A 12704-nucleotide genomic window follows, 5' to 3' on the forward strand; every position below is an offset into this window, starting at 1 on the left:
AGTGGTTTCAGATGGAGCCACAGTTGTGGTTTACGCTTGAAACTATAACCTGTCAAATTAGAAGCAGGCAAGGCCTATGTTCTTAACGGTTCCACTTTCTACTGTCTACAGTTATGTCTACAAGTTCAGCATTTTTTTATTCAGTTAAACTGTTATGTGGATGAGTGGAATCTCAAAACTCCTCTTTGTTATTCTGGTTAGAGATTCTTAGTTATGATAGAAAGCTTAGAGAAATTTCCAATCTAATTTTTATTGTATAGATGAAGCTGACTTTCATTGTAGCTATTTTTATCAACTACTGATATTTTATTATCCTGGGTACCACTATGTAATATATAACTGCAGGGAAAAGAAATATAAACCACATATGCTCTCAAAAGCTTCTTCTCTGCATTTCCAAACATTTTATTCACTTGAACTTGTACCTTACTGACTCATCACTTTTCCGGGCCTACAGTAGCCTGCTATTACGAGCTTAGTGTTACAACATGCTCCATTTCTTCTCTTCTCCTTGATTGTGGAATGCCCTCTGGGGCAATAGGCTTGGTTGACAGAGCTTTTCCCATCAAAACTGAATAGCTACTTGTTCAATTTTACTAATGTTTTATGTACAGTCTTTCCTAAATAAATTTTTCTTAGTTCCCATTTGTATAATATAAAAAATGTTTTAAAAAATAAAGCGCAAACAATATTTGCTCTCTGTGTAATGCTTCATAACTGAAACCATGCCACTAAAGAATCATATCCTGTTTAGGCCATAATGACATCAGAAATATATGTTTATCTTCTGCTTTGGACAACTTAGCATGTTTTTGGCCCAAGGCGAAGTTGAACTAAAACCATTTGCAGTTGCCCCAAACCAAGATAACCACACATTTCTAAGGTAATTGATACCTAAGAAGAACCCTGCCTTTAGATCACAGTTCATGATCTAAGCATACTAATTCTTTAAAGAAGGTTGTTAAAGTTTATAAAGCATGTATGTCTATTGGACTTCCTCCAAAATTTAACATGAAGTAATTATATTTTTAGCATGCATAGAGACTATGATAAAGTAGGCACTTAGCATGATCTTTCAGAGTTCTGGAACCACCGCTCTTGCTCAGTTTAAAGAGAAGGGGGAAAAAATGGAGATTTTCTTTTTTACATGGCAAAGTATTACATGAACAAGAATGATAAGAATAATGTCTTGTATTTTGGTAGGCACTCGCATGAAATGAATCATTACTTGTTATTTTTTCCAGAAGTATTAAAGGAAACAATTTTATGAACAGATAGCGAAGGGAAACAGAAGGCATACAATTTTCATATCCATTGTTACAACATGCCCAGGGAGTCCAAACACATGTCACTATCTTTGTTTTACAGTGAGGATACTATCTTAGCTATGAGTCCAACCAGGGTCTACAAATACAGCCTGAAAAACAGCTCTTTGCACTATACGCCAACACAAAAGCAGTAACAACTACCTTTGCCCACAAAAATAACTGGATGGTTTGGAACAAAAATTAAGGAAATATTTAGTTATAAACTAGCTTTTCTGCAATAAAATAGTATTAGTAAAAATAAGATCCTGAAGGAAGCTTACAGAAATCTACTCATCCAAAGGAAGAGACAAAGGAATGGAAAATTGATGTTGTTTCCTAAAGTCAACATGAAGGCAGAGTTTGACATCTTTTCCAGGGCTACTCCAACGCACAAAGCTGCCTTCCCCCATGAAACTTCAGGCAACACTGAAAGAACATAAGAATAGAACCCAATAGAATATGCCCTGCAATAGTTATTCTATTACTCTAAGAAGGGAAGAATGTACTATACCTCCATCCTTTCTTGTTTAACTTCATCAATTTCATCCTCTTCAAACATCGCCAAGAGTTCTCCTGTTTGGTCAATAGAGTTGAGAAAGTCTTGAGCGATTTTTTGTCTTTTGTTCGCGTTATTGCTGCCACTCATTTTGTCTTCACAAAGATAAGGGAAGGAAAAAGGAAACGTTCTTAAATAGGCTTATATCAGCCCTAATCATTCTATGTATTGAATACTGCATATACAATTCAGAATTGGAATGCTCTCAAAATAATCTTTAAAAGAATCCAAAAAAAGTGTAAGTCATGCAGAATTAAATCATATGTCATGAATAAGACTGAGAATAAAACCAAATGATCAATTACCACAGTGAATGGACTGATTAAAATTCCTTACAAAAAAAAAGGAAGGGCTCTCAGACTTGGAAAAAAGAAGCCTGCTAAGGCAAGCCTACGTAAGAAAATAAATAAAAGCAAAGACAAAAAAATCATGAATGACACACGAAATTAAAAGAAGAAAATATTACTTATACTACTATGGCAATATATTTGAAACCTAGGGGATGAGATCTTTTTCTCATAAGAGATAAAACTGCCGTAATTATTTAGAAGCAAAATATAGCACTGAGAAAATTACTGCAAAAGGTCAGGAAGGAATGAAATACTGCAATTGGTAATTAATACAGTTGAAGGTAAATTAAGTATCAGTGTGAAGACATGAGTGAGAAAAAGCTAGATTTTTTTTTTAATGTGATGAATTACATGATCATATACCAAATAAAGACAACCCAAACATCTTAGGGTGACAAGAAAAACTCTAACTTCTTACTCCAACATAGCTTTGTTACCATCCACCTCACTTGATGTTGCTACTGTTAACTATACTACTCTTCTCTCGATTAACCATACTACTCTTCTCCCGAACAGTAGCATATAGAAGTAGGTGTGTTATGGACTCAACATTATAATTATATACATTATTTCACAGAATTGCTTTCACATCTATTAAGAATGGAAAATACACTGTAATTATATTTTCTCTTGTATTTACCTACATAATTACCTTTATAGATGCTGTGTGTGTGTGTGTGGATTCAAAGTATTGTCTGATACAACTTGTTTTCAGCCTGAAGAACTTCCTTTAGCATTTTTTTATATGGGTCTGCTAGCAAGTAATTTCCCAAGTTTTTGTTTATCTGGGAATATCTTTGTTTTGCCTTTGTTTTTGAAAGAAAGTTTTGCTGAATACGTTTCTTATTTGTTCAAAGTTTTTCTTTTCAGCACTTTGAATGTTATCCCTCTGCTATATGACCTATATTGTTAATGAGAAGTCAGCTATTAATATTGTTGGGGTTCTACTGCCTGTGATGAGCTGATTTTCTTTTGTGATTTTCATGATTTTCTCTTAGTTCTTGCAGTATTTCTATTAGAATGTGTCTGAGTGTGGATTTCTACATGTTCATCCTATTTGGAGCTTGCTGACATGCATGGACGTGTAGATTAATATTTTTCATCAAAGTGGGAAGATTTTCCATCATTATTTGAGTATTTTTTCTGCTCTTTTTTCTATTTCCTTTCCTTCGTAGTCCATTATGCATATGCTGGCTCGCCTAGTGGTGTCTCATACTTTTCTAAAGCACTGTTAATTTTTCTTCCTTCTCTTTTTCTCTTTATTCTTTAGATTATACAATCTTTAATAAACTGCCTTCAAGTTCACTGATTGTTTCTTTTCCCAGTTCAAAGCCACTACTGGGTGACTCTACTGAATTTTTCATGTCAGTCACTGTACTTTTCAACTCCAGAATTTCCGCTTGTTTCTGTAATTTCTGTCTCTTAAATGACACTCCCTATTTTGTGAGATGCTGTAATCATACCTTCCTTTTGTTATTTATACATGGATTCCTTTAGTTCTTTGAGCACATTTACAATACCTCCTTGAAGTTTTTGCTAAGCCCAGCATCTTGGACCCCCTCAAAGGCAGTTTGTGTTGTCTGCTTATTTTTCCTTTTTTTATGGATCATACATACCTGTTTCTTTGCATGTCTAATATTTTGTTGCAATTGTTGAAAATGACCATTTTACATCATATATTATAGCAACTCTTGATAATAATTCCCTCTCCATTCTGGGGCTTGTTGTCATTGGTTGCTTTTTGGTTATTTGTTTAGTGACTTAGCTGGACTAGATTAGTTCAATAAAGTCTTATTCCCCCTCACAGTGTGCAGCCTTGGATGCTGTTCTTCAGGGGGCACAGCCTTGAACATGTGAACAGTCCCTCAATCACCTGATCTCTCCATTAAACATCTGGCTAGTCTAACTCTATCGTATCACACACAGCTGTTAGCTTCTACTAAGTGCTGGCTGACTGCTCTATTGTTTCGATAATACGTTTGGGCATAAATTTCTCCACAGATCTAAATAATTTTGGGTTACTCTGCAGAGTCAAGATTTGCCAGCCTTTAGGTTTTGCTCTGACCCCAGGAGGACTCTTCTTAGCTATCTCTTTTCTTCGTTAAATTTTTTTTTTTTTTTTTTTTTTTTTTTTGTCTTTTTGCCTTTTCTAGGGCCGCTCCCATGGCATATGGAGGTTCCCAGGCTAGGGGTCTAATTGGAGCTGTAGCCACCGGCCTACGCCAGAGCCACAGCAACTCGGGATCCGAGCCATGTCTTCGACATACACCACAGCTCACGGCAATGCCGGATCCTTAACCCACTGAGCAAGGCCAGGAACAGAACCTGCAACCTCTTGTTTCCTAGTCAGATTCGTTAACCACTGTGCCACGACGGGAACCCCTTCTTTGTTAAACTTTTAGCTTATGCACTATTTTGGTTTTGTTACTAGTAGCATAGAGAGACCAGCTTCCTTTTAATTGCTCACCACCAGGATCTCCACTGTTTTTTAATTACCTTTAGACATGAACTTCCAAACAGTCAGTCCCTGTAAGGAGAGCTACAGAGCTCTGTATTAAGGCCTGGCTCTCTCTTATGGGCTGACTCTTTGCACCACTGCACTGGAGCTGGGGTTGGGAAGAGCAATCAGCTTCTCCCAGCAAGATTCCCCTGGACCTAAGATTGGGGATCTGAGCAGGGGTGGGAGCCCTTTGTTTTGAAGGTTTGTCCCTTCCAGAGTGAAGCTTTACCTCTTGTGAGCAAGCTAGGGTGGGGCAACCCAGGCTCAGTATTCTCAGTCTGCCATGGTTGGGATATAGCTTCCCTATTACTAGAGGATGAGTGGAAGCTCCACTTCTTTCAGCTGTGCTTGCCTGGAATAGAGGTTCTGCAAAAGAGAGCCAAAGGAGATGAGAGATGCTGACTTCCTGCTATCCTGGGGTGAAAACATCCCCCTAGATTGGGAGACAGAGAGGCAGGTGCCCAGTGTTCTTGGACACTCTTGTCCAGAGTGTGCGGCAACAGGGTAGGAGGGAAGGCGAGAGGTGATGGGAGTGGATTATGGCTCAAATGCAACAGACTCTCACTGCTCTTAATGAGATTTAGTAGACTTTTTTGACTGTTTCTCCATTTGCTATCTGCCCTTAGGACAATTTTGAGAGATTTTAAACTATTCTTAATCTTATTATTCTTTGAAATTTTCACCAGTTAAATGTGCTTCAGTGGGGAAGAGTCTACTACCCTCCTCACAAGCCATTCTGGAAGTCTCGCCTCAGTATTAGATATATTTTACCAGCATATTTTATCTTACAAATTAAATCAAGTACAGTGGACCCTTGAAGAACATAGGTTTAAACCACATGCATCCACTTATACATGGATTTCTTCACTAAATACGTACTACAGTACTACATGACTCTATATACATACTCGTTTGGTTGAATCTGGGGACATGGAACCACATGTACGGACGGCCAGCTGTAAAGCTATAGAGGTGCAGACACTTGGCACCTCTAACCCCTGTGGTGTTTAAGGGTCAACTGTATTTTAAAACTTTATACAAGACACAGAAAATTAGAAAATTTAGAGGATAGAGAGGAGAGATTTGAAGTAAATAAGAAGGTGAGGGCATCAAACTGATACGATGGTGTTAGTAAAACTGAACACTAGTCTCACTACCTGGAGCTTCCTGGTATTCAAAGCACGGTATTAACAGCTGTCATTTATCCAGTGGCAGAAATGTATCAGGTGCTTTTCATACATTGATTTGAACTCTCATAAGAACCCTACATGGTAAGTAGCATAACTTCAGATTTACAAATGAGAAAACTGACCCACAAGGACACAGAGAAATAGAAAATTGGGTTAATAGTAATTTAAGACTATTTTGCTCCAAGTCTGTGTCCTTTATGCTATTCATAAAAGAGAACGTTTAAATCCCTTTGGAGAACTATTTTTCAGGAGTTAAATTCTATGAGGCCTGCAGGAATATTAAATAGACAACACTGATTAAACATCTGATCAGAATGTTTTTTTTTTGCGCAGACATTACATTTGCTGATTTGTTGAGGGTCAGAGAAAGCAACTGGTTCTCTTTCAAAGGTAATTAATTCTTCAGCTGGTTTTGAGTAGTTTTCTGGGATTCTTCTTAATACAGGAGAGTTTGTTCAGCTACTTAAAAATGTATCTACAGCAAAGAAGACTACTACGATGCAGTGACTATATTCATGCAAAATAGATGAGTTGTTTCTAAAAACACAACATATTTATTTTGATTACCAAGTACTATTTAGTAATTACCTATTTTCAGCTTAGCACTATTTGATTTTGCAACATAAATATTTTCTCTAAATATCCTAAAATGTGGAGTTGAGTTGGAAAATCCGCTAAGGAAAATATTCTACTTTCAGGCTTTTTGTTAGATTTCAAACAGTACAGAAATAACACACTAAAATAAGGTAACTTTATAGCATAAAACATATCAGATACTTTCCATAATAAATTAATAAAAAATAATATATATCAATTGCAAAGATACAACAGTTCTGACTTCCTACATTTATGATAGAAAAATTATGCTTGCTAAAATCAACTACGTTTTAAATCAACACAATTTTCTTAGTTTCATGATATTCTGATGTGAAATAGGTCATTTTATTAAAAGAAAGAACTAAAATACCAGATTACTCTGAAGTCACATAAATGGAAATTCGTAAGATTTACCTGCCAACTATATAAATATTTGGATAATTTCTAAACTACATTATTCAACAGGAGGATACACATTCTACTCTGATGGGAATACCTATATTGACATTATACAAATATGCCATCGACATCCATGTGTCATACTGGGTTCAGCTTGGTGCTTTGTTTCGGTTACCTTCCAGAAGATCATCCTCATCGATGCCTTTGACGATCTTTGATTTGTAGTCTCGGAAAAACATGTATTTCAGCAGTCTTCTAAGTTTTTTCTATTAAAAACATGAAATAAGTAAGTCAGAAACTTTACACACATATTCATTTTACTGACTGAAGACTACTATGGTAAGTAAATTTAATTAAACTTGTAGCCCAGGATCACTGGGGAAAAATACAGCAATTCTCGGCAGACTATAAATACAAAATTTTGTCATCAAATTAAACATAAAAGCTACAACACAAGCATTTTCAAAAGCATGTTCCATTTGCAAGTACCTGGATGCTCCAGAATCACAATTGTTTGGAGGTTTTTTGGGATTATTTTGGTTATATTCTTTCTGAAGATGGTAATACATATCACACTCTCCATACTAAGCTAACCACACTGACTTTGAAGAATTGTGCACTCATTCAAGACCAAATTTACCTTTTAAAATAATTTATAAACATCTGGACAAGGAGTCTGTAATAACTCCTTTAAAAAGCCAAGCACTCTTTTTTTTTAAATTATTTTTTCATTCTCTGAGAATCTTTTATTTAGAAGAGTTGGTTTATGTTTTATATTTCTGGAAAACATTTTGTAATCTGAGAAACATATGTTTATGAAACTAAAAGCTGATGAATGATAGCTGAGTCTTAATGATGGTTTATTTAGGGTTGTTGGAAGACTATAATATTGCTTAACTTTTAAAGTAACTGATAATACTTTGTAATCTGTTGTATGCTTTCACTTAGAATGGATTATTACTGGTTCCTGACTTTCAGGTTTAAGAGTCTTAATGACAAAAATAACATAATGCGTTTTACGACGCTCTTTCACACGCATTCTACTTGATATTTTCAACAGCCCTGAGACACAGACAAATACAATTATCTCCTTTTTATATATAGAGAAATCAGGTTAAAGACAGTCTTAGAACTAGAGCCTACAGGGACTGACGGGGAAATTAACCTTTGAACCGCAGGTTCCTTATTTACAAAGGAAGTAAAGTACTGACCTTAGAGGACTATTGTGAGGAATAAATGAGAGAATCGCTGAACTGCCAAATGCACTATATGAAACTTAGGAGGCAGTCAATGACTACTGCTCGACTATAACGGAATTATTAAGAGAAGGGACAGACACCTGTATATAGGTCTTTGCTATCCTTCTTTTCTCTTTGATCTAACTTCATTTAGTACTTTAGATTCTATTCTGTCATGTATTACACCCATGTAAACTACTTTAAATTCTGTTTGGAACACATCAACATATAAATAAAATTATTATTTTGAGGGGAAAAATGAGAATACTGGCAACTATCATGTTTTAGCTATGTTCTTAGTTGCTAAAAAGATTCTGGTTAAGCAGAGTCTGGACAGGAGTTCCTGTCGTGGTGTAGCAGAAATGAATCCAACTAGAAACCATGGGGTTTCGGGTTTGATCCCTGGCCTCGCTCAGTGAGTTAAGGATCTGGCGTTGCCGTGAGCTGTGGTGTAGGCCGCAGACACAGCTCGGATCTGGTGTTCCTGTGGCTGTGGTGTAGGCCAGCGGCAACAGCTCTGATTAGAACCCTAACCTGGGAACCTCCATATGCCACGAGTGCGGCCCTAAAAAGGACAAAAAAGACAAAAAAAAAAAAAAAAAAAAAGAAGAGTCTGGACAACAGAAGGGCTCTGACAATTAGTTTATGTTCCGGAAGTTTCCATACAATTTGAAATTTTGACTTCCCCCAAAGGCAGGGAAAACATCAACGTGGACTATTTTTTTGTGAATGACCTGTTTAACTTTGTCGATGCAAAAGGAAAACTGCCTGGATAAATTCTGTAACGGATTGATGCTAACTCCACTGCTCTTCAGCTGCCTTCATAAAGAATCCTGGCTCCTTGTTCCTGCTTTTGCCAACAGCACCTTCAGGCTCCCTCCTCACAGCACCACTGCTGTATGGTGCCTATCTCTTTCCAAGTGTGGTAAAGTCACCGAATTCTGAATATTCTTACTCTTTATTTTCTGAATGCTTCCTTTCTATCCATTTCCAGAGGCATCATACTAATAATCATAGTGTGCTTGAATTCCTGAACTTGCATCCTGGTTAGTTCCATTCTACATATAACTGCATGAGTCTCACCCCAGGCAGAAACCTCCACTTCAACAAATCCTATAGCCTCTCCATCTAATCACACAACCTTAAAATGCTATGTCTTAAAATGCTTCTTCAACTAAATTGTACAGATTTCCTAATCCAGATTGTAAATTCTTGATAGTGAAGACATTTCTTTTCTCTTTCTATTCTTCATATTCTTTCTATTCTTCAATAAGAGCTAATGAACTAAAAATTGAACAGTAGACTGGTCAAGGTGCAGTGTGTAGATCTCCGAGTCCCACTGCATAAAGAGAAAATACATCATCACTGGTCAATATTCAGTCCTACCGACACAAAGTAACTGGGTTTATGAAGGATGCTAACAAGGATATCCAGAAGGTCAGATGAGATGCCTTTTGATAAAAAACAGAGCCAGAAACACACAGATATGGCAGAAGAGGAATGGCTAAGTATATCTTAAAGTCCAGGGAAAAACAATGGAGAGATGAAAGACAGAATATGAGGCACTAAGCATTGAGTGCTCACTTGGGACAGCATCTACCACGTGGTCATTTGGTTTGTTTTTCCACGTGTAACTATCAGATGAAAATTTATTGAAAACGTGGAAAACGTCATAAAATATTTTTGATTAGCTACTCATGGAAGATAGTTATGACAAAATTAGACATGTAAATACCAGCTAAAATATTTTAATAGCAGAGTTCAGAGAGTAAGGCAGGTAGGTCTTAAAGTATAAAAACAACAACAACAGACATTGTGGTGTATATTTATGCTATTGGAATATTCATTCTGATTGATTTTTTCCTATTAATCAGTGGCACAAAAAAATCTGTATTTCAAGTTAAAAAAACTACTCTATGAAAGCCTATAATCCTGCATAAAATTAGAAGAAAAATACATATGTCACTTAGTTATATCCTAGTTACCAGAAGCAACCCAGTCACTGTTTAGTGAATATTATACAGTAACAAAAATGTCTAAATAGATATGTAAGGATAAGTGAGAATTAGTTGTCAGCACAGTTTTACAAAAGTGTCCTTGCCCACGTGAAAATTAAAAAAAAAAAAATTTCTTCTGTAGTAAATGATTTTGTAGTGCAAATTATTAAGACTAAAACATTAGTTCCATAGTTATGATTCCAATGGGAAAGTTATATAACAAGGATACATAATTTTCTTATACAAGTGTTAATTAAGTACCAAGCATGGCCCTTTTAACAATGAAATTGTTTCATATTACCTTATCTTTGCGCATCAAAAACAGAAGATCTTCAGCAGAGATTACTCTTGCTCCCCGAAGCTGAGAAACTTCAGCAGCTTGCTGTAACTAAAAACAAAGGGAATTTTTCTCAATAATCTAAATTAAATATTCCACAGTCGTGATGTCTTAAGAGAGATATACTAAGAGTTAAAAACCTTTGGGAATAATCCAGCAATCACATTGCTGCTTTTAAAAGCAAAATACCTTATGTTTAAAGGTATAAAAAAATGCAATTAAATTAACTTACAAGCCCACCTGTAACTGATACAATAAACAGAAATCCTTGATTTCTTTCATGCAAAGAAAAATCATGTGCAGCTTCCAGAAATGCATTAATGCACCTGAAAATAATTTTATGAAATTTTATCCTCATATCCATGTGAGCAATGGTTTCACTCAGTATCACTGGTTGAATAAGTATATTATTAATCTGAGCTCCCATGCTGGTATGATTTGAAATAGGCCCATTCAGAACTTTAAAAGATCAACAAAAACAGTAGCTGTTTCTAATATCCAAAGGAAAAAAAATAGTTTTAGTTTTGGCAAGTCTTCAGTGGGCAAAGGATTCAGTCCATAAATCATAATACTGGACTGCATTAATTTCTTTCCACACTAATCACATACACACAAAAAGTTAACTGTATCTGGAATGCACAACACAAAACATACTGCATGAAAAGTTAGATTCCCCATGAAATGTTCATCTGGGCCCTTATATCTACAAAGTCAAGAGTTTTTCTGGAATTCAGAAGTCCTAGAAACACAATCTTACTTGAAAATGACCTGGAATATAAAAGAATGTGAAAAATGATAGTTCTATTTTTTGGCACAGGCAAAATCAGTTTCTTATTTTGATTAGTTGGAAGCAACATAAAATACATCCAGCTGAAAAAAATAAAGATGTTGGAGAAAACACTGCAAAAAATGTGCCTGTAACTTCTTCCAAATTTGATCAAACCATGGTGACTGCACCAAACCAACTCTATTCCATTATTATAAAAATATTTACATATAAAGGTTATTTCTGAATGCATCCTTCTTTGAAAGGAATAAATCTAACACATATTCCTAAGGGCTAATCTTTAAAAAGTGACAGAGTGTTATCTTAGCAATTATAAGAAATCAAATAGTGCATTTTGTACTAAAGAAATTCTGAATGTTCAAGTGATTTTGCTAAGTAAGCTTCAAACCTTGTCTAAATACACAGACTACAAAATAGACTATAAACTCCCTATGTGTCAGCCTTACCACTGAATTTCCTGGATACTGGTGGTTGGTATATAAACATAATTCTACCTAAATATAGAAATTTAAATTTAACTGTGAACCATTTAAAAAGAAATCTTGGGGGGAAGGTTTTTAAAAAGATGATGTATCTACCCAGAAAGAAACTAAGTTTTCAGCAGGAAAAAATGTGAATATATTTTTCTAAAAACTGGAAGGATATCAGGGAAATATGTGTACATGTGTTTTTTTCAAATAAAAACATTTCTATCACAGTATAAAATACACACAATCAATGTGGAGAGGAATATGGGCTCAATATCCACTGGTCTGGACACACACACAGAACTGGGAGGAGCCCTGTCAAGTAACTTTTTATTTTCTTCAATGAAGGATGGTGATGATTTGAAAACTCAAAGATACTATATAGATACAAGTAATTTTGCTCATGGTAAGAAAGGATCAGGATAAGCAGACATCCCTAAATAGTTTTCCCAACTAACCACCTGTTTATCCACATTCTATAAAATAACCTGTACTTGTAACATTCTCCAAAATGTCAGTTCACAAACACATTCAACAAGCAAGGAAGGAAAAAAAAAAGGAAAATAAGAACACAGAAGAGTCAGCCATTTAAAATACCTTTCAAAACCAGTACACAACTATTGCAAGGATCTGGGATTTATGTCATGGTTGTGCTGTTATAATTTGCAGAAAAATGCTTATTTTTATTTTTCATCTACCTCTTACAAATTCCCTCGCCTAACCTAGTACCTTTACTAGCACTGGCATTGCTAGTTCTCTCCAGTATGCCCTGGATTCCCATGGAGTGAGTCCCCAGGACCAAAAGTTGCCACCGTATTACCGCACCAAAGCTACCTGGCCCCGATGTGTGCCATATGCCAAAGTCACCTCCCCCACACTCTCACCTTCTCTCCAGCAAGTGAGGAGAGCAAACTTATTAATGCATCACAGTGATCACACGTAAGTGTTTATTGCCCATTAGTTTACTTCTAGAATTTCT

General features: G+C 35.8%; 1 protein-coding gene across 3 annotated transcripts in view; it reads right to left on the reverse strand.

Moving 5' to 3' along the window:
* SUPT3H (SPT3 homolog, SAGA and STAGA complex component) overlaps positions 1 to 12704 on the reverse strand; it is a 397821-nt gene that overhangs the window by 122114 nt on the left and 263003 nt on the right. For all 3 annotated transcript variants that reach the window (XM_021099857.1, XM_021099856.1, XM_021099859.1), the window contains exons 4-6: positions 10436 to 10522; positions 7075 to 7165; positions 1819 to 1958 (exon numbers count right to left, since the gene is read on the reverse strand). In XM_021099857.1, the coding sequence (XP_020955516.1) occupies positions 1819 to 1958; positions 7075 to 7165; positions 10436 to 10522 (318 nt within the window). The remainder of the gene's footprint in view (positions 1 to 1818; positions 1959 to 7074; positions 7166 to 10435; positions 10523 to 12704) is intronic.

Source organism: Sus scrofa, chromosome 7 (genome assembly GCF_000003025.6).
Source record: "Sus scrofa isolate TJ Tabasco breed Duroc chromosome 7, Sscrofa11.1, whole genome shotgun sequence".
Lineage (NCBI taxonomy): Eukaryota > Metazoa > Chordata > Mammalia > Artiodactyla > Suidae > Sus > Sus scrofa.